The sequence below is a fragment of the Puma concolor genome, chromosome A3 (genome assembly GCF_028749965.1).
Source record: "Puma concolor isolate L17-30 chromosome A3, mPumCon1.1.hap2, whole genome shotgun sequence".
Taxonomy (NCBI): Eukaryota; Metazoa; Chordata; class Mammalia; order Carnivora; family Felidae; genus Puma; species Puma concolor.
In genome coordinates this window covers 141,212,956-141,240,044 of record NC_141669.1, presented here as the reverse complement: position 1 = coordinate 141,240,044, position 27,089 = coordinate 141,212,956, and the positions used below count along the sequence as shown (strand labels likewise).

General features: G+C 51.6%; 1 protein-coding gene across 5 annotated transcripts in view; it reads right to left on the bottom strand.

The window, feature by feature from the left end:
* Positions 1-27,089, bottom strand: part of MYT1 (myelin transcription factor 1) — a 70,921-nt gene that overhangs the window by 30,544 nt on the left and 13,288 nt on the right. For 4 of the 5 annotated variants that reach the window (XM_086702787.1, XM_086702786.1, XM_086702788.1 and 1 more), the window contains exons 2-6: positions 18,024-18,124; positions 9,547-9,601; positions 8,527-8,557; positions 2,266-2,328; positions 1,329-1,576 (exon numbers count right to left, since the gene is read on the bottom strand). In XM_086702787.1, coding sequence (XP_086558913.1) covers positions 1,329-1,576; positions 2,266-2,328; positions 8,527-8,557; positions 9,547-9,601; positions 18,024-18,124 — 498 coding nt within the window. Of the gene's footprint in view, positions 1-1,328; positions 1,577-2,265; positions 2,329-8,526; positions 8,558-9,546; positions 9,602-18,023; positions 18,125-19,347; positions 19,665-27,089 lie in introns of those variants that run through there. The other variant, XM_086702790.1, reaches the window with a different exon arrangement.

The following is a 27,089-nucleotide window of genomic DNA, read 5'->3' as shown; positions in this document are numbered from 1 at the left end:
TGCATCTCATAAGATGGAGCTTAAAGCACCATCGGGTTTGTTTTTTTTTTTAATTTTTTTTTCAACGTTTTTTATTTATTTTTGGGACAGAGAGAGACAGAGCATGAACGGGGGAAGGGCAGAGAGAGAGGGAGACACAGAATCGGAAACAGGCTCCAGGCTCTGAGCCATCAGCCCGGAGCCTGACACGGGGCTCGAACTCACGGACCGCGAGATCGTGACCTGGCTGAAGTCGGACGCTCAACCGACTGCGCCACCCAGGCGCCCCGCACCATCGGGTTTTTTTAATTGCTCCATAATTAACAAGTACTAAATGAATTTATGTTTTCAAAAGACTCAAAGTTGAACCTCTTAACTGCCATGGCTATGATGTAGCAGGTGTTCGCCACACACAGGCCCTGGAGGACAGTCGGCAGGAGTGTCCAGGGTACAGGAGCCAGCCCTGCTGTCTGACCATTCCCAGAGGAGCCCAGCCAGGGCCGGTGCCCGGACCCCAAACTCACTCCTCGGTAAGAAAGCAGGCAAGCTAGTCCTTTCTACCTAGAGCCCTTGGGGCCACACACCGCTTGAGACACAACCGAAGATTCGGGAGGGAGGTGGGTGTAAGGACTCTCCCTGAATTGGCTCCAAAACAAAATAAAGCTCCATCTCAGACCCTGCAGGTTCAGAAGACACAGGCAGCTTTGGGGTGGGGGGTGCTGGGGGATTTGGACCTCAGGTCTCAGTCCCACCCCCAGGGTTCTGTAGTCTGCCGGCGTTCTCGGGGGACATGGACACTTTTACACCAGCATTTGCCAAAGTCTGGGTGCCCCAACGAGGCTGGTGCTGCTGAGCCCCACAGGGAAGAAAGTGAAACAAGGAATCCCTTCATTTCCCCCTGCCACTCCAGGCTTCCCTGGGCACCCCCACAGAGGCTCATCTGATGCCAAGCAGACCCCTCACTCCCACCCCCAGGCTATTCTTTCCCAGCGCCAAGTGGAGTGGGGTCTATCCCCCTCTGCTGTACACGAGACCCTCCCCCAAGCACAGACGCACAGCCCATGTCCATCTGTCCATCCATCTCTCATATGCACATAGGCACGCATCCACAGTCATGCACACAGTGTTCGCACAGAGATGCGCCCACAGACCCCCCAAGCACCCTGTACCAGCCCCTCTCCAGGAAGCCCCAACAAATGTCAGGACAAGACCTCGCTTGTTCTCAGGAATGGCTTCCTCGGCAGCCCTTTCACTAACTCAGAGTGGGCCCCCTCCCCACTCACAGGCTGTGATTCTCCAGGGCCACACTAAGCGCCCTTTATTTCAGGGGAGAAAGAGCCACAAAGCACCTTCAGCTGGTTCAGGACGATGAATCTCCTCCTGTCCTGACATTTCAGCCTCGTCCTCCTCCAGAGTTCCTTCCGATTCATCCGAAACAGAGGCGTCCTTCACCTCAGCATCCTCACTGCCGTCGGTGTCCACACTGTAGCCCTCGTCCAGAGCCAGCTTCAGGGGGTGGGACTTCCGCTTGGACACCAGGTGCTCTGGCTGGGCACCCTCCAGCTTCCTCTTCTTGGCCAGAGGGCAGCTCTGCAAACTGGGAGGAAGGAGACCAGGCCAGGGGCCACCTTGTCAACACCCCCTGGGGGGTCCTCCCTCCGGCTCCTCCCCTCACCCTCCGCAGCCCCTTTCCCTGTTGTGAAAGTTTGTCTTTGCGTCTCATCACCAACCCAAGCCAGAAGCCCCACATTCAAGACTGGCAGGCTGATGTGTTTAAAATTTTACATTAATTGTCCACATTAAAAACTTAGATTATTTCCTGCTTCTCTCATGAGACCTAACCTCAGCAGTCCCATCCCAACGGCACCCCCTGTTGGGAGGGGGAGGGGACTGGCCCCAGGCAGCTCTGCTTCACACCCTCTGTCGGACACAGCCCGCTTCCTCCCACCAAGCAGGTCAGCAGGGTCCCCGGCGCCCTTCCTTCTCCACCTCCAGACCCTGCACACCCTCACCCACTGAAGTCAAGCTGACACCCCAGGATGACAACAGGATGACAACCAGGTCATTTGGGTCATCAGTGTGTACGAGGTCTGCTCTGAGCTCTCCCCCATGGACTCATCCAGCCTTACAGCCCCCAACAGAGAGACTGCGGTATGACGTGCCATGACCACACCGGCCTCAGCAGCCGCAGGTGGAAATGGAAGGTTCTAGATCTACAAAGGGCCAGGAGTGGGGTTCCAGCTCCCCAGCAGCCCAACATCTCTCCCAGGAACCCCCTTACCTTACCTGCGGTGCCTGGAGTACTTGCCCCGGATGTGTCCTGAGCCGGTGCACCCTGGGGTGGGGCAGCTGGGGGGAGACAAGCAGGACTGGTCACTCAGTGGAAGGACCCGCCCACCCCAGGCCCTCACCCTGAGGAGCAGAAGATTGTCTCCAAACAGTGCGTCTCAGAATGGCTGCTTGCAGTTTGCTAAAAATTAATGAAATAACTCACCCCATTTAAATAAACGAATGGTTCGTTACAATTTTATGAGTGTGTTTAATTAAAGATCTGTATGTACGAGACCAAGACTTCCAACATCGGCGCCTCCTAGATGGCTTCTTTTTTCTGTGGATAAGTCTTTCCCACTGCAGGCGAACTGCAGGCTTCCAAGCAGCTGGGACACAGGACCCTCTGTGGAGCCCCCAGAACCAGCACCTGAGGCTGGCCCAAGGGCAGAGCAGAAACACTGGGCTTCTCCATGGCCATCGCTGGTGCTGTGAGGCCTGCAGCCCCTGCCAGGCATGCCCTTGGCCTGGCAAAGTAAGCAAGTACCTCCAGGCAGGAACGGCTCTATGTAAATATCCAGGCCTGGCCCAAGCTACAGGCCCCCAGCTGCGACCCTTCTCCAGAACCTGCAGCCTGGTGCAGGAAGGTGAGTCCAGGAAGGCTGATGACCCAGAGACTGCCGTAAGATGTGGGTGGGGGTGCTGCTGGGCCTCGTGCTTCCCCCCCAGGGGCCAGGAAATGCGGTTAAAGGTGCGGCCCCCAGGAGTTCACCACTCTCCACTGTCATCTGTCTCCCCACTGAACCAAACCACAGAAAGCTCTGGAAACTTCTGATCGTGGGCACAGGGTACGCCACCCAACCCTCTTCTAGAGTCAGCTCCATGCGAGGCCACGGTCCTGTGGGCTGCTGAGCACATCCACAAGCCACAGACTGCAAGTAGCTGCCATCACCTCATTGTCCGGAATGGCAAATTGATGCCCGGAGAAACAGAGACAGCATGGGAGATCACCCAGAGGAGGGGCACCTGAGCTCCTCCTGGGAGGGGGGCCATCCCCAGGTGCCCAAGACAGGAAGACCTTGTTTTTAGGTTTTAGATCTAGGATTGGCATCACGGGGTCAGAGCTCCCCACCGCAGATCAGGCTTTCCCAGATCCTGCGAGGGAAGGACGGGGTGGGCCCCAGAAGGGGCATGGCCCTAGACTTCTGTCTAGGCACACCTGATAGTTTCTAATTTGATTGATCACGGACCTGACTGCAGAGCACTGTGGGCCCAAGTAGCCACGCAGGCCACACTTATCAACCGGTCGGGGAGAAACAGAACAGTCTGTGCAGACAGAGCCCCACCCACCCTGAGCTCACCAACAGCCCTCGGGGTAGCAAGGGGAAGCAACAGTGTCCCTGAGGCCCTCCCTGCAGCCCATGGCCACCATGGCTGATCTCAGTGCTGGTTTTCATGCGTTTAAAAGTTAGAAAGGAAAGGAGAGAGGGAAGAAGGGGAAAGGAGGAAAGGGAGGAAGTGGGGAGAGAATGGGAGACAGGGAGGGAAGACGTGCCACATTTCGTTGTGGGTTTCCTTTCCAGACAGACAGGACTTAGCGCTGCCCCCAGCCTGTCTATTCTAAAATCTATGCCCCATGCTTGCTTTCACTCTCTCAAGAGCTAGCTTTGAGACTTTTCACAAAAGGTCCTTGTTATTGGGGATTTGAAGCTGAGGTCCCAATTAGCCGATTAATCACTGAGTTAATCAGGCAATTATGTGACAGCTGCCGTGGAGGCCTGCAGGCCACTGGCACTGCCCCCAAACACGTCACCAGCTCCAAGCCACACCTCCACCCGCCAGTTCAGAAGAGTCCTGGCCTCCAGCCTAAACGGAGCAGGATAGGCTGGGAACCCACGTGTGTGGAACAGGTGAGGGCCACTCTGGGAGGAGAGGCTGGAACCCCCACGCTCCTGCCCCCCACGCAGCAGCCAAGGGAACGTCCAACAAGGGCAACGTGAGACCTGACCAAAGCCCAGGGGCTGCGATGCCAATGGCCTATGCCTCCCAGTTCACACAGCTTCCCCTACAAGCTTCCCCAGCGTGGCGTCGCTGAGGCCCAGAGGGTGCTCAGGGCCAGAGTGTGGAAGCAGCACCAGCTCCAGGCATCTGGAGCCTCTTCCCAGCATGTGGGATGAGGAAGACCCAGCCAAACCCTGTCCCTGAACCCCCCAGGCTCCCTGAGTGTGGCAGAGATGGAGAGATGGTCAGGAAGGCTCACAGACTGCCTACTCACAGTCAGCACTGAGCAGGGTCCGGGCCACCGCTCTGAGGTGTCTGAACATAGACAACAGGTGTCAAGGGAAGTCGAGGCCGAGGCCGAGGCCAGGAGGAGCCCAGATCCCAGCTGGAGCCCCACACTCAGCTCCCGTTCCTCCAAGGGATTGGCCTCCCTCCAGCCCCCTGGAGACAGGTGGAGAACTCCGCCCCCACTCCCATCTGTCCCACAGGCAGGAGCTGACCACTGGCTCACAGGAGGCCCTCAGCTGAGGTCAGGTGGGCTGGGCGGGAACCAGGGTGCAGTGGTGACAGATGGGCAACTCTCCTGGAACCTGGAGGCGGCTCCAGAAGGGGTCCAACCGCTTCCGTCTGCAGAGGAGTTGGGTGCCCCAACTTCACACTAGCCGTCGCCTCTAGCAGAGTCACTCTGAGGTTGTGTGACGGCAGATGGGCCCAGACCAAGACACAAATGAAGTGTCTATTGGTTCTTTACTAACGTGAAGGGGAAAAACACCAGATCCATTTGCTCTCTCTTGGGCGCTCAGTATTAACTTCAGGGCACGGAGCAGCAAAGTGGGCTCCAGAGGCGGGAGAAGGCGATGAGAGCCTCACCCACTCCTGGCCAACCTTCTGCTCTGCTCTCATAACAACAGCGGCCATGCCACTGCCCCGAGAACAAGCAGCTTCCTGGGAGCTCTGCGTGAGCTGGGGAAGAGACAGACTGGAGCAGGGGATGGCAGCAAGTTCTGGGAGGCATCATTCCCTCATCCGTGTGGCGAGCCCCCAAGTGGAGCTTCACCCTAACGCAGCCCCCCTTCCAGTGATGCTGCACGACTTCGTCTAACATCACAACGTTTCTCTTCCAGGTCCCAGCGAGTTCTCTCCCTGTGCTTGCGTCTTTCGTGTACACCTCACCAGGACGGGGGTCTCTTCTGCTTGTGCAGCACAGCCGCTACCGTGCCAGAGGGGGAGGAAGTCCTGGCTCGCAGCATTTGCCCATTCTTGTGGCGCAAAGGTGCCTAGGGCGGCTGATGTGCAAATAAAGGGGTGAGAGCCGCGAGGGCACCACAGACCACAACCCCACGTGTAGCTCACGGCCGGTGCACGGTTGTGAACACAGGAGTGACTGGCACCTTCCCGGCAGGACATGGGCAGTTTTTTGGCATAGACCCCTCCATTTCACTCCAAGCAGCCATTCCCCAAAACCGGAAGAATTGCCGAAGACCTTGCTGCTAGCAGACATCAATGCGTTTGTCCCTAGTTTCCCCACTAAAAAATATAAGGGTCTCACTATCACCAAGTAAATAGGTTGAGACCACATAAAAAATGAAGGTGCTCACGCAACCCTCTCCCATACACTGGCTGGGTCCTCTCTGAGAATATTTCAAAACAAATCTATTTTCAGAGTCATTTTTAGTTCTGCTATTGCAGAATTATGAGAGAATACCTAGCCCTTTGGATCTGCCTTTCCAACTGCCGCCGTAACTTCACCTCTCGCCAAAATTAACTGCTATTACCAAACCCCAGAGCTTCCTCAGGTGCTATGCCCAGCCTCCTCCCCTTCACTGTCCTGAAGATGTCCCCACTGAACGTCACACGGCCCAGGGGAAGTGGTACCTCCTCCTGGAAACCAGCTCTCGCCCTGTGCCCCTGCCCCTTTGAGCATCCATCCACTGCCCCACCCATCAGAGAGGGCACCTCCCCTCCAGCGAGCTAACCCTGTGCTCAGGGAAAGCGTGTTCTGTGCAGCTTCCATCGGCCTGGTCTGGCTGCCTTTCCACCCTCACCCTCCCACCCTGTGACCGAGGCTAGGGCTTTGAGCAGTGGAGTGTGTGATTCAGCTCTTGTGGTTGGACAAACTTTAGCCCTCTGAGCCTCAGTTTCCCCACTTCACAAACAGGACAATAATAGCCCTGGGAACCGTGTCCTAAGAACAACACTATGCTGTGCAGCTATAGCAGAGATCGCCACACACCTGGGCTCTGAGTATGTGGCCTCCCTTTGTGCCCCTTCCTTTCTGTTACCAACTTATAGCCTCAACAGTTAGAGGGATGCTGGGACACTCTGGGGTCCTCTCCTTTCCCTGGCTGGCAAAAGCCACTCATCAACAGGTCTGGTGAAGAATAAGACAGTCCTGGGGTGCCTGGGTGGCTCAGTAAGTTGAGCGTCTGACTTTGGCTCAGGTCATGATCTCACAGTCCATGAGTTTGAGCCTCACGTTGGGCTCTGTGCTGACAGCCTAGAGCCTGGAGCCTGCTTCGGATCCTGTGTCTCCTTCTCTCTCTGCCCCTCCGCCTCTCACGCTCTGTCTGTCTCTCTCTCAAAAATAAATAAACATTAAGAAGAAGAAGGAGGAGGAGGAAGAGGAGGAGAAGACGGGGCACCTAGGTGGCTCAGTCGGTTAAGTGTCTGACTTCGGCTCAGATCACGATCTCACAGTTGGTGAGTTCATTCGAGCCCCCCAGTCGGGATCTGTGCTGACAGCTCAGAGCCTGGAGCTTGCTTCGGATTCTGTGTCTCCCTCTGTCTCCTCCCCTCCCCTGCTCATGCTCTGTCTCTCTGTCTCTCAAAAATAAATAAGCATTGAAAAAAAAATTTTAATAAAAATAAATTTAGAAGAAGAAATAGAAGAAGAAGAAGACGACGATGACAGTCCTGGCCCCAGGCTTGTTCAGTTTAGTGAGAATCTTTCCCCCTAAGAACTGAGAAGCGCTGATGTCCTGGATTGACGCAGTTACGTAGGAAGAATTGTTCCAGGCTGGTGGCAGAGAGAGCAGGGAAGGAACATCACTGACCCTCAGAAACTAGACTGTTCTGTTCGTCCCCAGCTGGGAGTCTGGAAGATCACAGAAACCCCCCCTGGGGTGTGGTTGTCACCCGTGGCCCTTGAGCATGGACAGAGCACCAAGCCGATACAGTCCTTGCCCACTGTCTCAGGGTGCGGGGGGCACTGGGGGCTCTGTGGTGTGCTCAGCACCAGAGCTGCTATTGGAAAGAGGGTGGGCTTGGAGCCCTTCCTTCCTCCAAGGATGAGCCTCTGGCAGGTGACCTCAGCTGCAGTCCAAGTCTGGCTTCGTCTCACAGGAAATTTGTGAAAATTAAATGGGGCCCCTGGTGCCCACCTGACACACTGGGACCCTCAACAACATCACTTCCCTTTCTTCTCTCGTGTTTGAGCCAGAACACATTGGCACTACCCCTCCTCAGAAAAGGTGGGGAGAACTAGGGGCTGATTTTCTTGGTTGGTTGCAGGACGTCATCAGCGCTGTCTGAGCAAAACAGCACTGAGGGCTGGCACCAGAAGAGCCCAGGCCCACAGAGTCGCGAGTCCAAAGGATGTGTGGGTGGTGCTGGGGGAGCAGTCCTTACACACAAGCACTGGGGTGGCTTTCTCTCTGGCCTCCCCCACCCCCACCCCCCACAGCCCCAGGAGCCGAGCCCAGGACAGAAGCAAGCAGGTGAGGGCAAGTCGACCTCTGGGGAGGAGAGCCTGGCCCCTCTGCCCTGACCCAGCAAATCTCCGCAGTAGGCTGTCCTCCCTTCCTCCTCAGGGTGCTCATGCCTTGTGAGACGTGACCTAGAATCTGGAAAGTCACAGGGCTAAGCCATTACAAGATCACCAACACACAAAAACACTGTCTGCATCTAGAGTCAGCGGAAAACTTGGGACCTGGACAGCCAGCTTCCTCAACTCTGGCCAAACCACCAGACACAGAAGCATTTGTGAGAGCCCACTAACACAGCACCTTGTTGCTGGCTGGGGACCGTGGGGACTACCAGGGCCTGGTGGTGACCAGATGCGAGCGTATCTGTGCCCCTGTGTCGAGGCTGGCTGCATGGTAGGGCCAGGACAGAGGTGGAGGGAGGGCTGAGAAGGGTGAAGATAGCTGGACTCATGGCGAGGAGGAAAGGGGTTCAGGGGTGTGCTTAGTCAGTCCAAAGTGCCCAGTGTGGGACATTTTGGGTGTTCGGGGTCACAGGCATGCGCAATGCTGGGAGCTAGCAGAAAGCCTTTCTTACCTGAGGTCGGCACCTGTGGGCTCTGGGGGCACTGGGTGAGAGAAAGAGAGAAACAGGGAAACACATGTGGGAGTCCGAATTGAAAAGGCACATCGCCCTCATGGCACAAATGGAATAAAAAGCGGAGGCAATCCCAGTGAGAATGGAACCCCGTCCTTTCCTGACCTCCTGGTATGTCCTGCAGGGTCCAGTGCAGCGAGCTGCCACCTCTAACCTGATGCTGTGCCAGACTCTCCCCACGAAAGGCTGGTAGTTTTGCAGACTGGGTCAGACGCCCCACCTAATACAGGCTCTCTGGGCCCTCGGGGCCAGGATGGTTTCCCTTTCTCTAATTGCAGCTAGAAGTCAGCTTCCAGCAGGAAACTTGACCCAGCAGATAAAGCTGGACAGAGAGAACAGATGGGCCGAGCGGCTGGTCCCTCAGTGATGTAGGCTACCGGGGGCAACATGCACCATGGTCCAACTGGGCAGCTCACCTGAGAAGCTCAGTGTTCTTGCCCCTCCGTGAAGGCCACCCATGCACGGGGACACGCAGCCCTGGCCCGTGTGTGCTCATGGAGTCAGGGAGGTGAGGCTGGCCAAGGGTTCAGCAGGGCCTTGGCTCCCTGTCTCCCCACCCCACTGCCAGTTAAATCTAACAAGTGCCCATGGCCATCCAGCACCAAGACTGACGTCCTGGGAGGCAAGGAGGCTGGTGACGGGAGCCTGGCAGCATCTCAGTTCCAAACAGAAAGGTCTGCTGGGCGAGCTCTGCTTTCCCCACTCTGTGGGACTGCCTGCCTCCTCACCTCCACCCCAGGCAGCTTTGTCTGGGCCCCACAGCAGCCCTCCTAGGCACCTTGAGGCTGAAGAGGCCTGAAGCCACCAGACACCATGGACCCCAACTGCCCAGCGTAAGGGGAGGAGCATCCCAGGGCCTGGTCATCACTGTGGGGTTCTGTTTTCCTGAGGAAAGTGACATTTACTGCTTTAGGACCTGGGACTCACAGCCAGACCCAGCTGGGAGGGGACGGCACTCACCTCGGAGGGCCTTGGATCGCGTACGAGCCCGCTTATCCTCATGTTCTAAGCTCATCTGCAAGCAAAAACAACTGTGATGTTAACCGAAACCCAGCACAGAACCATCCCTCGAGGGCCACACTGGACCTCCAGCCATTTTCTGGCTCAAGTTTTACTGGTGAAGGTGAATCTGTGACACAGAAAGACAAGGAGTGGGCTCTGAGGAGGGGGAGGCCTGAGACCAGGAGCAACAGGTACAGGGGAGGTGCTTCAGGACAGAGACCACCAGTCAAGGTGGGGGGGCATCCCTTGCCTCCTGCTCCCAGCCCTCCCACTGCCCCACACACACCCGAGCAGGAACCTCAGGCAGGAGCCCTACCCCACCCACCAGCTCTTCATAAATGTTAGGGTCTCATGGAATATGGCCTCCTGGCAAGGCTGAGGGTTCCACCCAGCACTCACTGGGGGTGGCAGGTGCTAAGGCACCATGGCAGGTCACCCACTGGGCCCCAGAGCCCGGCTTCCCACAGGAGTGAGTGCCTTACCACACTGGGATCATCCTCTTAGAAACAGGTGGCTGGGACTAGAACAGGCCTCCACAAAGTGTCCAGAAATGAATGACTTCAATTTTTACTGCGCCGTCCCAGGGAGAGCCCAAGGACAGGCGGCCTGAGCAGACCTTCCCTAACGTGAGACGGGACGCTCAATGAGTGTGTGCTCCTACACTCCATGAGCGTGTGCTCTGAGAGGTACAGGGGCCGCCAAGGCACCACCACCCTGGGGAAACGAAATGCAAGTTATGACACCACTGTAAATGTTCTAATAGTCATGTTATAAATGTAAAAGGAAACATGAAGCAGATTTTAATAGTAAACTTTACTTAGCCTAACCTATCCAAAACATCATTTCAACAGTAATCAGTATAAAAAATTATGAATTGGATTCTGTTTTGTGCTAACTCTGAGAAACCCGGCATGTCTCCTGGATTCACAGCACATCTCAGTGTCACCGGTCACATGTTAAGTGCCCGTGGCCACTGTACCACATAGCCCAGCTTTAGAGGTGGGAAGCAGTCTCAGGTGAAAGCCGGTTAAAAACAGGAATGCAGGCCAAGGGGCCATCTGGACAGGACCCACAGTCCACCCTCCCAGGGATGTCCTTTCTCCCAGGAGAGGGTAAGTAGAGCTTCCCAAGGGGGATGGGGCACCCCACACAGTGGAGAACCCCTCATATCCTCTGGCCACCCCACCCGAGCCCATCAGTATACCCCACATTCCCTGCCCCCTGCTAACTTCCAAGGGGAACACTGCCTGTGTAGTCCCATGAGGGAGTCGAGGGAGAGCCTGCAGGAGGGTGAAGCCTGGGGACAAAGGTCACAGAGAGGCTTGAGGTGGGGGACGCCCCCAGGGGCTACAGGTCATCACCTAGGATCTTGGACCTATGTCACCCAGACAAATCTGGGCAGATATGTAATGAAGAGGTAGGAGATGGGTGGACCCCTGAAACATTCCTTGTCTCCAAGGGAGAGAGGCCCGGTGGGGAGGGACCTCTGCCTGGCAGGATGAACCCCAGGCACCCCAGGAGCCCCAGGAGGCTCCAGGAGAGCCAGGGCCCACAGGGCTCACCACCTGTCCCAGGCCGTAGCCGAGGTCGTCAAAGGGAAAGCCAGACAGTGGGAAGAGAAGCAGGAGAAAGCAAGGAAGGGCTACAAAAGTGGGGCTGTAGGGCCTCAAGACCTGCAAGAGACAAGTGCTGAGGTACCACCCTCCAAGAAAGAGAAGGAATCCCCCCAAGAGGTACGACAAAATTCGCAAAGTGAACCTCCCCCCCCCCCCCCGGTGGCACTAACATGCAGTGATTTATGTGATTTGTTAAGGAAGAAAAATCAAAACCTGGGGTAATTTACGCAACCTGTCGACCCCAGGCTGCAGAGCCACGGTGCCATGAGCTCTGCGTTTATTACAGCCTTCCAAAAGCTTGGAAGACAATTACTATAATCTCTATTTTTAAAGCAGAGGTTCCCCGTGGACCAATGACTCATATTTAAAGTGAAGAGAGGAGCAGGTGTCAAAGGGACTTCATTACATTTATGAGCCTTCAAATGTCATCTGCACTGAGCCCGAGCGCAATGCCTTCCGATGTAGGCCGCACAATGGAGCTAATGCGTCTGATTGCCGGGCGCCTGCTTTCAGCTGAAATGCAATCTACAGCTCTTTTTTTTTTTTTTTTTTTTTTTTTTTTTTGTCAGTTTTCCCAAGGAAATTGGCAATCATTCTGCTAGGTTAAAGCGTGCCTTGGCAATTTGGATTTCCTGCAGATAAATTATTCAAAGAGCAGAGAATAGAGAGAGTTGCAGGGATGCGTAATGGGCGCTGCTTGCAAACTGCGAGCTCCCATTGATGAAGCTAACAGCTGTGGCATTCATTTTGCTGAGCACCTTTCCATTTGCAATTTATCTGCATCAAACGGTCAATAAGTGAGAAGTTCTCTTCGGTGCATGTAGCTTTGATTTTAAAGGGGGGAAAAAAACTCAACCACAGGAAGAAAAATGGGTTAGCTCTTTAATATGAGGATGAATCTGTGAGACCCGATGACGTGGGACATCAACAACGAAGCAGGGAGACTTTGATTTCTGAGCCGTTTGAAACTAGCAGTGGTGGCTGCCTCGGAAGCATCTGGGCAAAGCTGTGATAAAACCAGCTCCACTTGATTTACGATTTACGTTGTTTTCCTTCCTGGAGAACTGAAAGCACTTCAGAGGTGGGTTCTCCTCTGGCCTCACGCCCTGTGTTGTAGACGGAGAACTGATGCCCATACAGCCCAGCACCGCCAAGGCTTGTGCTGCTTGGCTTACTGGCAGCCCCCCAGGGCCCTCTGTCCCTCGTCACACAAAGACAGGCCACTCACTGGTGCAAAGACAATGAGACACTTCCCAGTGGTTCACTGATTTATTTTTAAAAACCATTTGTTCCAAGCACAAGCCAATCAAGTCCCTATTTTTGTACAGCCCAGAAATAACTGAATGGCCTCTCACCTGGAGGGTGAGAAGGTCCCCTTGTCACAGCCAAGCCAACCTCAACCCCCACTCTCACTGCGGGGCAGTGATCTCTCTCAAGAACATTGTCTGCGCTGTTTCCATAAGCCAACTTCATTCTGCCACCAGGAGCATGTCTAACAGCTTCCCTGTGCCCCTTAAACCATCACTCCACTCTAATAAATATTTCAGTAGTTCCATCTTCAATAGGAAAACTATGGGAGGAGAATAATTTACAAATGCAAATACATCCTGTTTTGCCACATCCATTAACCGAAGAGAATTGTCTCTTCACCCTTCCTTTTAACTTGCTTTGTTAGTACCATATAATGGGTCTCATTCAAGAAGGTGTTACTATTTTGTTCTGTAATGTATTTTTTTGTAAAGTCAAGATTAATCAGGTATGCTCTTTTTAAATACCAACAGTTCTCACAACACCATGCTACAAAGACCAGCCCCTTTTAAGACCTATCTGCATAGCACCCTTGCCAAAACTGAGTTCCTTAAGTTGGACATTTATAAACTTGGGAACCAAAAAAGCAAATGCAGTAATTATGCAGCCTTGAAACCCATGGGTTTGTCTGGATTCTTAGGCTGTGGTTGTCAGAAATGCACTCAGAACCCAGACACACAGCCAGTCACAAAGCAGAGAGAGCAGACTCTCAATGTCCGAGAACATCCAGTCATAGATTGTTCATGAGGTGTGCAATGATGCTTAACAGACTTCGTGCCGATCTTCTCCTTTACCCTCAGAGATCAGGTCTGCCCCACCCTCACCCCCACATTCAGGAGTATCCGTGGTGGTCTTGAAGGGGTGCCCCTCCCTCTTCTCTCTCTTACATCCTTCCTCTCCCTCTCTTCTCTTTCTCTCTCTCTCAGTTCTTCTTGGCTCTTCCCAGGCATTCACAACTCCAGCTTCCTTCCTCTCCACCCTATGCCGTATCCCTGCCCTTCTGCATGGATGGCTAAGGGCCAAAGAACAGAATTCATGCTGAAGCTTTCCTGCCGCACCACCCCCCCAGCCCCTGTAGGAGGAGAGCCAGCCTCAGCACCCAGGTGGCAGGGTAGAGCTCAAGAGGGAGGGAACTGCTTAGACTTGGGAGCCTGGGTGGGAGTGAGGAGGCTCAATGAATCAGTGAAGACCTGAGGGTCTTAGGGATGATAGCTTCAGGGTGGGAGGTACTCCAGTCTTGGGAAACAGGAAACATCCCTGGGTGGCCTCTCAACAGTCAGGCCTGCACCTCCATTTTCCCACCCTTTCCCCCTCACTCTCCATTCTGTGCCTTGTCATTTCCCTCATGGCCCTCACTTCAGTCTGAAATAAGCTCATTCATTCATGCTTTCAAGGCCATTGCCTCTCCTATACAGAGCCAGGTACCATGGCTCCATTCACTGTTCAGCACATACTATGTAAGGACAGACAGACAGGTGAAAAGATGAATGACAATAGTTGGAAACATGTCTGAGATCCCGGAACTGCAAAATGTGGCCAGGAGCAGTTGGAAGGGGCTGAATAGGGACCAGACCCTGAAGCTGGGTGGGGTCCAGACCCCCTGAGACCACTGGGGACATTCATCCCACCCCTGGCCTGGAGGGAGAGACAGGTTAGTGTTCATTTTGTTTAGAATGTGTTCCAACAGCTAGCAAAGCTGGAAGATTAGACTGGACTTGGGACAATTTTTTAAATCCACAAGATTATATGGATTATAGTGTCTCTGTGGGAGGATTTTGGTGTTTTCCCTGCTGGAAGACCTAGACAAAGAGAGGGGAGCACTCACTGACTCCCAGGAGACCGCAGGCAAACCTGCCTGGAAGGAAGGGGTGATATGGGATGCGGAGGGCGGAGGGACATAACAGGGGCGTGACAGGGAACCGGCTGTCACCTACCATATTGGCTCCAAGAGCATCTGCCAGTGTCCCCTTTCTCCAGGGGAGGGAAGGGGGGGCAATATGGGCTGTTTTATTCTCTCAATTGTGCACAGCCAAGGGCAATGCCAACCCAACTCACACATCACCACTATGAAGCCCTTCCAGCAGATCCATGTACCTAACACTGAGATGAAGCTTCACTGAAGGATTTGGGAGCAGCATTAAAGTGTCTTCCTTGCTCCTTCTCCCCATCAAGCTTTCCAATAGAATCCTCCAGAACCCCCAGTGCCAGTCCCATATGCTGCTGCCTACCTGCACAATCTTCCTGGCTTCCTGTTCTTTCGAGCACATACCTGTATGACAGATCAAGAGTCAGCCCGAAGAGCAGCTTTCTTCTTCAAAGGTGTACAGGTTCTACTACCTCAGGAACCCTCTGCACACATTCTGCTTTCCATTCTCTGATATGTGAGGCTAAATCACATGCCCACACCCCTGCTCCCCACCATGGCTACCACAGCACCCTTGGTTCCTTGAAATTATAGTTCTGTCGCCTCTTTGGGGGTATCCAAATGCATGTCTGAAATTCTCCGGACACCCACCCATTGTTCGACCTACTGGCAGCTGAATAGAGCAGACTTTGCCTTGGTTTGTAGAAAGGATAACCCATGGAGCATTATCTAGCACATGTCTTGGGAGGGGTTCTCCTAACATCTCTGGGCAGGGAATTGTGGCTCACTCCAACCCCAAATTAAAAATTGTATGCAAACAGGGGTGCCTGAGTGGTTCACTTGGTTAAGCATCCTACTTCAACTCAGGTCATGAGCTCATGGTTCATGAGTTCAAGCCCCTTGTCGGGATCTGTGCTGACAGCTCAGAGCCTGAACCCTGCTTCGGATTCTGAGTCCTCCTCTCTCTCTGCCCCTCCCCCGCTTGTACTCTGTCTCTCTCTGTCTCTCAAAAATAAATAAGCATTTAAAAATTTTTTAATTATATGCAGACAAAGAAACAAAAAATAGACTCTTAACTATGGAGAACAAACTGGTAGTTACCAAAGGGGAGGTGCATTGGGGGGAGGGGGGAGAATGGGTGAAATAGGTGAAGAAGATTAAAAGTACACTTATCGTGATGAGCACTGAGTACCACATAGAATTGTTGAATCACTGCATTGTACACCTTAAATATAACACCATATGTTAACTGTACTGGAAATTAAAAATAACTAAATAAATAAATTTTTAGAAAATTATAGTTATATAGTAGACACTCTGATAAAGCAGCCATGTCTGGGTCCATCTGTTTAAAACTCCAACATAGGGGGGCCTCTAGGTGGCTCAGCTGGTTAAGCGTCCAATTTCTGCTCAGGTCGTGATCTCGCAGTTTGTGGGTTCGAGCCCTGTGTTGGAGTCTGTGCTGACAGCTCAGAGCTCGGAGCCTGCTTTGGATTCTCTGTCTCCCTCTCTTTGCCCCACCCCTGCTTGTGCTCTCTTGCTCTTTCTCTCTCTCAAATATAAATAAGTAAACATTAAAAAAAAGAAAAAGCTCCAACATAAATGGAATATCTACCTACCCAAGTGTAGGAATCTAGTAACATCCAGTGAAGCAGGCCAGAAAGGCCATGCCCAGTGGCACCTCCCTCCCTTGTCAGGAGGAAGGGCTGCTAAGCGTCCATGCAATCAACCTTCTCCTGGATTCATACCTGGAGTCCTCCATTCAATATTATGTGATTGGGGCCCAAATGTTTCATTCTTGAAGGTCGGGAGGAAGTTTAAGTACCTACCATCAACACCTATTCCTTTTCTCCTTAAGTTAAAAAATAAAAATAAAGAGCTCAACGCCCAGCACCTGCCCCAAACCCACAACCACCTAATCTTTTCTAACAGCCCCTTCACAGCCCATCTCTGAGCTGTCCACATTCCTGGTGCTGAAGCCAGAGGCACACAGCAAACCAAGCCATGAGTACCCACCCACTCACACGGGACTCCTCTGCTCCCACCACCCTCCAGGAACTGAGGCTCCACCACCCCACCCCCACCATGTAAAGCCATGTAAAGCCAGTCCCCACTTGCTGTGTGGCACTCTGCTCTCCCATGGCCTCCACTGCTCCCATGCTTTGGCCTCCCCAGCGTCCTCAGTCAGCACATACCACCCTACAGTCCTTCTGGAAATCCGCTCTGTCAAAGGAACATCCTCCCTCCTTGTCCAGCATCTTAGCTTCTCTGCTCAGAACAGTAATTCAGGCCCAAACTAGAAGTAAGACTCTCTAATGGGGCAGTTGTGAAACAGCCAGTGTTGCCAGGAAAGCCTGAGCAGGGGCCACCAGGCTGCTCACAGCAGGTCCTAACACCCTCTGCGCTTGTCAGCTGGAGCCACAGGGGGACAGCAACCTTCCTATCTGTCCCTTACACAGATCCCACAATTGTAGATACATGTTATCCAGAGCCCCTGGCCTCACATCAAATAACTTTGTCAGTCACAATATCTCTGTTTGAATGCTCAGCACTGGAAAGGGGCAAATGAAGAAGGCAAATTTAAGGTGGAAAAAAAACAAGATAAATAACAGTTTAATGTGATACTTTAAAACATCAAAACATCAAAATACATGATGTACAAAATACTAAAAATGTAAAGAAAGATAGGATCAGCATTTACTGACTTTTCCTTTTGCCTCAGGCTCCAACATGGCTTGGCATAGCAGTGATAACCCTACAGGAATAATAGTGGGAGTGGAAGTACTTAACAGGGTGCTACAAGAGACCCATTAGAACATATATTTTAGTCACCACATTCAAAGGAAAAGTGTTGGGTTTTAAGAGCAAACTACAAGCACCCTCAAGTGAAGTAGCCACCTAAAACTTTGTAGCCCTTCCAGACTACTCCCTGGGCCATCACATCTGGGTGGCCATGGCCTGCATCATGGCTTGGATCTTTGTTGAGGACCATCTCCATGTCAGGAAAATGAGAGACCAGAATCTGAGGTCTGGGAAGGAATGCCCACAAGCCTGTTGTCACTTTTACTTCCATCTCTGAGGGTCACCAGATCTTGGAAATCCAGCTTCATCCAGAGTATGTCATGGGAAGTTCTGGAATTGGAGGCTTGGTGTGGCTGTAGGCATATGGGATACCCTGGGTTGGGAGCATCCCTGGGGAGGCAGGGACCCTGAGTCACCTCCATCACTGAGTTCTAGTGGTGGCAGGTATGAGAAGGGCATGTACCATCTACCTCCACTTGGGAAGATGGAAATAAACATGATCAACATACCAAGGAGAAAGTCTACCAAGGATTCTCAGCCTACCTGGGCAACAGCTATGGACGCAGCCCAGGTATGACCAGATCCAGAGCAGGGACCTGGCCAGAGGTGACAGTCTGTTGTCATATTTTAGTTTTACTCTGTTCAGAGTCGTTTTTCTTCCTTTAATTTTACAGTGACCAGATCACTGATGGTCCTAGCCCCCACTTACCCTCTCTCTAGACTGATGTGACCAGACTGAAAGTCACTTCCATGCCCATGCCTGGAAATGAGAAGGACCCCTGCCCAGACCTGGGGGTGGGGGGGGGAGGTGTGGCAGGGCAGGGGCTGCCCTCCAGGTGCCTCACCTTGCTGCGTCTGCCCAGGAGGAGCCTCGAGGTCTTGCAGTTGCTGGCTTTGTCTCCTTGTGTCCACCTCTGACTCAGCAGCTCACCCCGGAACTCATTTTCTGAGGGTCAGAAAAAGAAAACCTAATGAAGGCAGCTGTGCCAGCTCAAGGGGAGAAAAGGGAAAACCTGGACTACTCTTTTCCAAAGCATTAATGTAAACCTTCTCTTCTGGAATCCATCAGAAAGACACACAATGTCACGGCCCCGTGGCTGTTCCAGGGAAAAGGGACAGGAGCTCTCTGAAGAAAACTGGTCTATGATTGGGATGCTCAGAGGCTCCTAGCACCCTACATTCCTGCACCATCTTCCTGGAACCTGCCTCCAGTGGGTGTGGTTTCCATGAGCAGCCACTCCAACCAGGGGGCTGGTGCAAGTCCAACACTTTGCCTGCTTTGCCTTCCCTCTGCCCTGGTCCTCGCCATCTTTCCTCTCCTTTCTGCCTCTCTCCAGGGCAATGTCTCCAGTCGACATTTAATTTCTCACATAAATTCATGTGTCTAAGCAGAGGCTGAAGGCATCAGCTGGACATGACAAAGAAATGCCTATTCCCTGCATGGCACTCCCTGTTTCCATGACAACTAGCTTTCTACAACTGCAGCTTTTCAAAGGAAGGTCATTAAGTAACCAACAATAAAAACAGGAAATGAGTATTTCTGCATTCTGCTCTCTGCTTCTCTCTAGAAGTAAGTTTGGATTCTGCTGAAGGTAGGTCAGCACAGTGCTGTCATGCCCGTTATCTTTTCTCCCCTCACGAGCGCACTCCAAATGCTGTTTTTCTAAAATTCCACCACTCCTGCCCCAGACAGCCCTGTGGCTCCAGCCAGAGCATCCTCTTGTCTGAAAATGTCTCCATCCCATTAAAGGGCCTCCTGTGACCTCAAGGAGCACAGACACAGAGGGAAGCAGATTGGTTGTCAAGGAGACAGCCTAATGCAAGGTCTTCAAAGGAATGAGTAAAACCACCAGGATTTGACCCCTACTGTGTGTACCTACTGTGTGCCTGCCCCTCACTAAGCTTTGGGTCACCTGCAGGGGACCCTGCGAGGACTGGCCTTGACCAGGGAAGTGTGAGCAGTAAGGCTCTTCCTGGGGCCAGGAGGGTGCCCAGCAGTCATGAGCACACTCTGAAGTGGGGCCAGGCCACCCGCGGGGTATTCACATTCCCAAACCTATGCTGGGAGTGTGGGGGATTGCCCTGAACTCACAAAGAGGATGCCGCAAACAAACAGGTGAGGGTGGAGGGGGTGGAAGAGAGGAAATTTAGGAGGCAATCAAGAATCACCTGTCACACTTTAGTTGCATCTCTGGTGGCAGTGGAAGCTGGAAGACCCCAGGTCGCAAAGTAGGTGGGGTCCACTTTATACACATACCTCCCAGAAGAGAAGACACTGCAGAACCCTGCACACGGGGCTGATCTGCAAGGCTCAAGTGGAATTTCTTGTCACGATAACATATGTAAAAATATGAGGTAACTGGGGCACGTCTCACTGACAGCTGGAGGAAAGGACATAAGATCCTAAGATCTTGGCAGAAGCAGGATTGTTCTCTGCTCCTCATATCCCAGCAGGGTACCTGAGAAGCTGAGCAGGGCCAAGCTCTTTCTGCCCTAGGTCTCTCCTGCTTCCCAGGGAAGCCCAGCCAAGATGAACTGCAAGTCTCTGTGAAGGGGCCTCTAGTTTTCTCTGTGATACTCTCACCTGCCCCTGGGGGTCTGGAAGTAGAGACCCATGGAATTCTCTGCAGCCACGCATCAGCTCAGGCAAAGTACTAGGGGTCTTCAGAACATCTGCTCCAGCATCACCACCTCTAAACATCCACTCCTGCCTCCTCTGGGCAAGAGAGCCAAACAGCATCCTAGTGATGCATTTAGCCCACACCCACAGGACACAGAGCCAAGTAAAGCAAGACGTACACACCCCAAGGTCAGAACTTCATTTACCAGGACCCACCTTTACCTTGACGCAATTCCTTCCTTTTCCTGGGGAATTTTTGGCAGCAAACTATTGTCACTATTAGAAGCCCCGTAAAGTATGGCAGTGTTTCTCCTTTGCTGGGCAACGGCCACAGGCCCTCTTTGTCCCCTTTGCCCCCTGCTGGGGGCTGTGTGTAGTTGGGCCCTACCACAGACAAGACCCCTCCTGTCTGGACACACTGAACAACCAGCTCCCCAGCTTGCACAGAAGCAGCACATGGAACCCCCCTCACGAGACAACTGCAGAGTTTCCAAGCCAGAGGAAGGCCCTGCACAGAGACACAGGGGTCCCATCAGGATGCCCCTTCTAGAAGTCATGCTGCCAGTGGACACTCAGAAGGCGGCGGGGATGGACGGGGACCTGCTCCACACCTGACCTGCAAGCCACCTTCTTCACCTGCACATGAAGCAGAGGGAAGAAGCGTTAGGGGATTTAGAGCACATGCAGAAAGTGGCCCCTCGGCATCTGGCACGTAGTGAATGCATGAGAATATCACCTCCTTTATTACCAGGAACTGCAAGTGAGGAAGACATTCTCCTCAAGACGGGTGCTTTCTTTGGGTTCTTGGGTCTCTAATGAGGTCTTCTGAAACCTTACTCATAGACACAGATGTCAAACAAGCCGATTAGGAGCAGGTGGCAAGGACAGTGTCACTGGCCAGGACCCATCTTTGGGACCGGCACTGTGCTCCCTGCCCGCTCTGTATTGCCCCAACATCTATCTCTACAGAGTCCCCAAACTCACTTTTATGGGACTCTGGCAGACAGATAAGCTCAGGAAACTAACACGTCCTGTTAGCAGATACATCTGGGTCCTCAGGGAAGAAAATCTCTTGACCCATCAGTTGTCCTCTCCTTCTACTAGGCTAGAGCCATGACCCAGGCGACAGCCAGGTCTATCCATCTACTGATGACACCCACCCACCCCAACTGAGAACACTGCAGACCTGCAGCCAGCCCAGCCAGGCCCCTGAAAAGGCAGCAGGAAACCTTAGCGCCAGAGCACATTCTCCTTCCCACAGCTGGGGACACCCCCAGGTGGCCCATCTAGGAACCCACAGATGGCATCCACTTCTCCTTCCAGACGCTGGTGTTCTGTGCCCACTTCCAACCCCACAGACTCCTGGAGGGAGGATATGTCCTCCTAGAGGCTTCCTGGACTACTCTCCCTCTAGCCCTGCCAAACCACTGACAGCCTGACACCTTCCTCAGTTCAAACCCTCCCTCACCCACCCCAAAATAAGAACAGATGACAAGAAGCCTGAGCAAAGGGTCAAGTGGTAATTGCAAAAAGCCTAGATGTGTTCAGAGTCTTCACATTAGGTTTTGTGTCTGGTAAACCACAGGCAGCCTTTGGAGCCAGAAGCTGTTCCTACCTGCCCCTCACCCAGCATGTAAAGAGGGAAGTGTCTTCACATGGAGACAACCCACATCTGGCCTCTCCCATGTCCCCCCACCCCCACGGACACAAACTCATCAGAGATTCTCACTGTTTAGTGGGACATGTCAGCCCCTCATGACAGCCCTTCTCTGTCCCCTCTCCATCCCCAACATAGGAAGGGAGGCCTTGCATCCCAGCTGAGCCAATCTCTCCATCTGGGCTTGATATCCTCTCCTTCCCACTACTGATTAAAGGGTCCCTAGAGTATCAACCATGTCCCATATTCCTCTTGAATATTTGATCACTCCCTCTAACCTGGACCCTTCCTGGGCCTTTTCAACCTTTCAGAAGCTTGAGGCATCCATGTTTAAAGAACATAATCTGTCTGGACTCCACACCCCAGCCCCACTACCTCTGCATCCCCACCCCCTTCACAACCACGTTTCTTAAGGAACTCAAATTTGCTGACTTTATTCCCCACTCTCCACTCCAATTGTCCTCCACCTACAGCAATTGGAGGGTCACCACTAATGTCTATGCCACATCCCCATTGTCCTGCACATCCCTCCCTCCTTGACCCATGAGTGCTCCCCACTTCGCCCTGTATCCCAAGCTTCCATTCCATCACTGTAAAGGTTCTTGCTGCTCCACTCACTGGCCCATCTGCCATGCCATGGACTCCTCTTCCAACTCCATCCCTGCTCATAACACCTTCTCACAGGACTCAAGCTTTTCCTTCCCCAGTCTCAGTAATCAGCTCCTTGAGCACAATCACTGGGGATCATCCTGGGTCCCAAATCCTGCCACTGCTATTTACTGAATCTTGCCAGAATCTGACCATTTTTCACCTCTCCAGCTGTTTTGTTTTGGTGGCAAATACTGACAAACCGATTGAAAATTCATATGGCAATTCAAGGAACATAGAATAACCAAAACAATGAAATTGAACCCCTCTCACACCATACACAAAAATTAACACACAATGAGTCACAGATCTAGATCTAAATGTAAAAGCTAAAACTCTTGCCTAACATTATAGTAAATCTTCCTGACTTTGGGTTCGGCAGTGGCTTCTCAGATGCAACACAAAAGCATGCAATAAAAGAAAAGATGGGTAAGTCATACTTCATCAAAGTTTAAACTTTTGCATGTCAAACAATACCATCAATAAGGTCAGAAGACAACCCATAGACTCTATAATCATATATCTGATAAGAGACTTCATTCAGAATACATAAAGAGCTCTTAAATTTTCATAATAAGACAAATAACACACTTTAAAAATGGGCAAATTATCTGAATAGACATTTTTCCAAAAACAACTTATAAATGGCCAATATGCACATGAAAAGATCCTCAGTAGCTACTCATTAGAGAAATGCTAATCAAACCCACAATGAGATACCACTTCACACCCACTAAAATGGCTATAATTAAAAAAAAAAAGACCATAACAAGTACTGGAGATAATATGGAGAAACTGAAATCCTCATACATTGCCAATGGAAACACAAAATGGCACAATTACTTTGGAAAACAGTCTGACAAATCTTCAAAATATTAACCGGAGTTACCATATGACCTAACAATTCCACTCCAAGAAACAGATCCAGGAGAAATGAAAACATACATCCACACAAAGTTTTGTACACAACTATTGATCACAGCTTTATTCATACTAACCCAAAAATGGAAACAACCCGAGTGTGTCCATCAACTGCTGAACAGAATGCCACTTATTAGCATTTGGCAACAAAAAGAGTTAAGGTGTTCCTCTGCGGTACAATGTGGTGAACCTCAAAATCAGACACAAAGACCACATGTTGTGCAGTCCCATATTTATGGAACAAAATCTGCAGAATTCCCAGTAATGGGAAGTCCACAGAGACAGAAAGCAGGTCAGGAGATTAGGAGATTGTACCTTTCCAAGGGTACAAATGGGGAGCGGCTGTTAATGGGAACAGGGTTTCATTCTGGGCTGACAAAAGTGTTCTGAAATTAAATGTGGACAGAGGCATGGCTATCACTATGCTAAGACCACTGAACCGTATTCTTCTAATGAGTGAATTATATGACATGTAAATTATATTGCAAGAGTGCTGTTTTTTTAACAGTTCCTGGCATGCACACACAGGAAGGAGCCTAAGTGTGAATCTCGTGACACACTGGAGCTCTCACGCACCAGAGCTCACCAGCGGGACTAGAACGACCAGCTCTAAGGAGGGGAGAGGCCCGCACATGTCAGATGGCCTCTGCAATGTCCTGCTTAGCCCAGGGGAGTGAATCTTGAGGACGTCAAGGGAGAGCAAGTCCTCCTGCAGAACACCAGGTCACAGAAGAAACTGGGTGCGGGGTGAGTGAGGGCTGCCTCACACATCAGGGGCCATCCACAAAGGATTCAGTGTGTTCCGCGTAGCTTTAGGAGGACCACCAAGTGGATGTTCACAACAATAAGACAACAAGCACTGCCTTACAAGAGATAGATTGCCTCCCGCTATGATGTGTGACCCCTGGCCGGGAGGCATATGGCTGGTCACTGGAGCCACCTCTAGAGACTCTTGCAAAAGGCAGGGGTCTGAGGGAGTTGCCTTTGGTTCTCCCAGCCTGGGTTCTGCGAGCCCATGTTCTGGTCTGGCCTGGACTCCCCCCACCCACTCCCTATCTTGGAGACCATGGAGGGCAGGGGGATGCATCAGAGACCCCACCCCAGCAGCTTAGTGAACACTGACAACCAGGAGGCATCATGAGCCAGGTCAGCATGAGTGCAGCACAGACACCCCTCTGCCATCAGAATGTGTCGGCAGGTTTATCGCTCAGCCAATCTCTCACCCACCCCAGCCTGTAACTAAACAAACACAGGGACTCCTGTCCTGCCCGTGCCTGTGCTTGCTGGGCATGCTCCAGCTTCCCCTGCCTGGGGTGCTGCTGCCCTGGACAGGGCAGGCCCCCTCAGCCTTCCTGGCTTCTTATGCAGGGTGAAACTTTGGCAGTGTGCATTCCTCCTCCCCTCTACCTCACATCACTTCAAAGACATGAACTGAATATATCCATTGAAAACCTGGGCCCTGGAATTGAGTGTAAACAAATCTTGCCATTTAAACATTCTTTTCTGTTTTTCATCTCAATCTTCATCCATCCCCTCAGCTCCAAGGCCTCCTTGCCTGCCACTCAGACATAAGGCAAAGCCCAGAAAGGCAGGGAGAAAAAGGTTAGGATAAAATTGTAGAAATAACTTAAGGCCCACACAAAACTGACCACATGTCACTGTAGACATTTGAGGGGAGCACAGCCCAGAATTCCTCCCTCTAGACCCAGAGAATCTCTGAACCCAAAGCCCTGAGGTCCAAACCATGCCTCCGGAGGCAGGAAGGCAAGGCCCTTAAAGGGCACAAAGGCCCCTGTCCCACAGCTCCCAGTGGCTGCAGAAGGCAATCTAGCACCTCTCCAAGTTCAAATTAAGACCCCAATCCCAGACCCTTGTTCCTAGGACCTTTCCCACATCTATGGGCCAGAACCTTGGTGGGTGCAGTGCATCTAGGAACCTGTGCTGGATGAATAGGCCCATGTCTTAGAAGGCTCCCTCCTCCACAACATGGACAGCAGAGCAGGAACTAGAACAGAGCCCAGGACAGCTGGACAGAGTAGACGTGGCCTGGCCCAGCCAGTGGCAGAAGCTGGAGACTGGTATGGGAGTTGTTTGGGAAGGCTCCCCAGCACCATGTCTGTCTTTCCCAATTTGGAAATAAAATGTAAACCCAACATGAAGAATCCAGTACAAGACCTAGCAGGTAGAAGTGAAGATGTATACGAGAAAAGTAAATAAGGAGACAGGAATAAGGAGGGAAACTAGGTGAGACCTCCCACCCGACTCCAGAGGTCCAGAAAAAAGAGAACAAAAAAAATGGGAGAGAAAAGTATGAACTAAGTAATAAAAAATAATTTCCCAGAACTAAAGGAAATTATATTTTTAGATTGGAAGACCCATTAAGTATCCAGCAGTTAGTGAACACACACCTGCTCCAACCAAGCTGAGCCACAGTAAAATTCTGAACTACCAGGAGTACCGAGAGGGCCCTACAAGCTTCCACAGGGGAAAGGTCACAGACGAAAGATATTGTCAAAATGGTATCAGGTTTCTCAGTGAGGAAGCAAGAACTTCAAAACTGTAAGGTTGAAAATCAACCCGTATGCTGTCTATGCCCAGACAATATATCAATCAAGGGAAATAGTAGAATAAAAATACTTCCAGAGACGCATAAGTCCCCAAAGCATGCCACCCACTGGACACTAAGTAAGCCAGGGGGACGGGGTGGGGATGATTATCTACAAGAAAAAGAAAAACAAAAACTTGTATGAGAAATAATCCTGGTATATATTACTTGGCCCAACAGTGAAAATAAATGGATAAAAAAAAAAGATGCTGCTCAATGTAAGAAAGTTGCTCGAAGGGAAGGTAGCAGAAGAATCCAGCCCTGAAGCTATATATATACATTACACTGGGTTTCTCCTGCAGCACAGCCCATGAACCCACAGTCCTGAGCAGACTAGGCCCTTGAGTCCCCCTAGTGTCAGACTCCACACAGGAGGAGAAAGCATCCCCTAGAAGGTCTGGCCTGAAGTGGAGTACAGGGCTGTCCCATGAACTGTGGATGAGGAGGGGGCTTTGGCATAGTGGGCAGCACCCGAGAGGAGGGAAGGGGTGTTGATCAAATAAGTATATATATTCAGGACAATGGAAACAGCCAAGTTATGGACAGAGCCCAAATGTCCATCAACTGACTAATGGATAAAGAAGATGTGGTTTATATATACAATGGAATACTACTTGGCAGTGAGAAAGAATGAAATCCTGCCATTTGCAGCAACATGGATGGAACTGGGGGATATTGTGATGAGTGAAATAAGTCAGTCAGAAAAGGAAAGAGCATATGTTTTCACTCATATGTGGAACTTGAGAAACTTAACAGAAGACCATGGGGGAAGGGAAGGGGGGGGTGGGGAAAGTAGATACAAACAGAGAGGGAGGGAGGCAAACCACAAGAGACTCTTAAATACAGAGAACAACCTGAGGGTTGATGGGGTGGGGGAGAGGGGAAAGTGGGTGATGAGCATTGAGGAGGGCACTCGTTGGGATGAGCACTGGGTGTTATATGTAAGCCAATTTTACAATAAATTATATTCATTTAAAAAAAAAAGGATAATGGAAACCAGGTTTCTTGCTGTTGGGGCAAGAAGTTACACAGAAAGGCAGAAACCTAGAATATACCCTGTGGGGGATTTCATACTGGAGGGCATCAGTGTGAACCTGTGCTTTTTGACATATAGAGAAAATAGAGAAGTAAGTCCAGATGTAGGTGCAAGTATGCACGTGTGTAACTGTGTGTACGTGCACACACATGTCCACTGAAAGGCTGGGAGCACACCCAGCACCAAGCCCTCCCCCGAAAAGGTGCTGTGGGGTGGGTTCTAAGCTGTGGACAGGAAAGCACAACAGAAGCCTGGGGTGAGCAAGGATGCATTCAGAAAGCAATGGGGAAGCATCAGGACTTGAAGCCACTTTGGGTGGTCTCACTGGCCCACAAGGAGAAGCATCGAAATAACAATTATAGCCCATTGGATAAAATAAGTAATGAGTCAATACAGGGATCAATAAAAATAAATAAATTGGTAG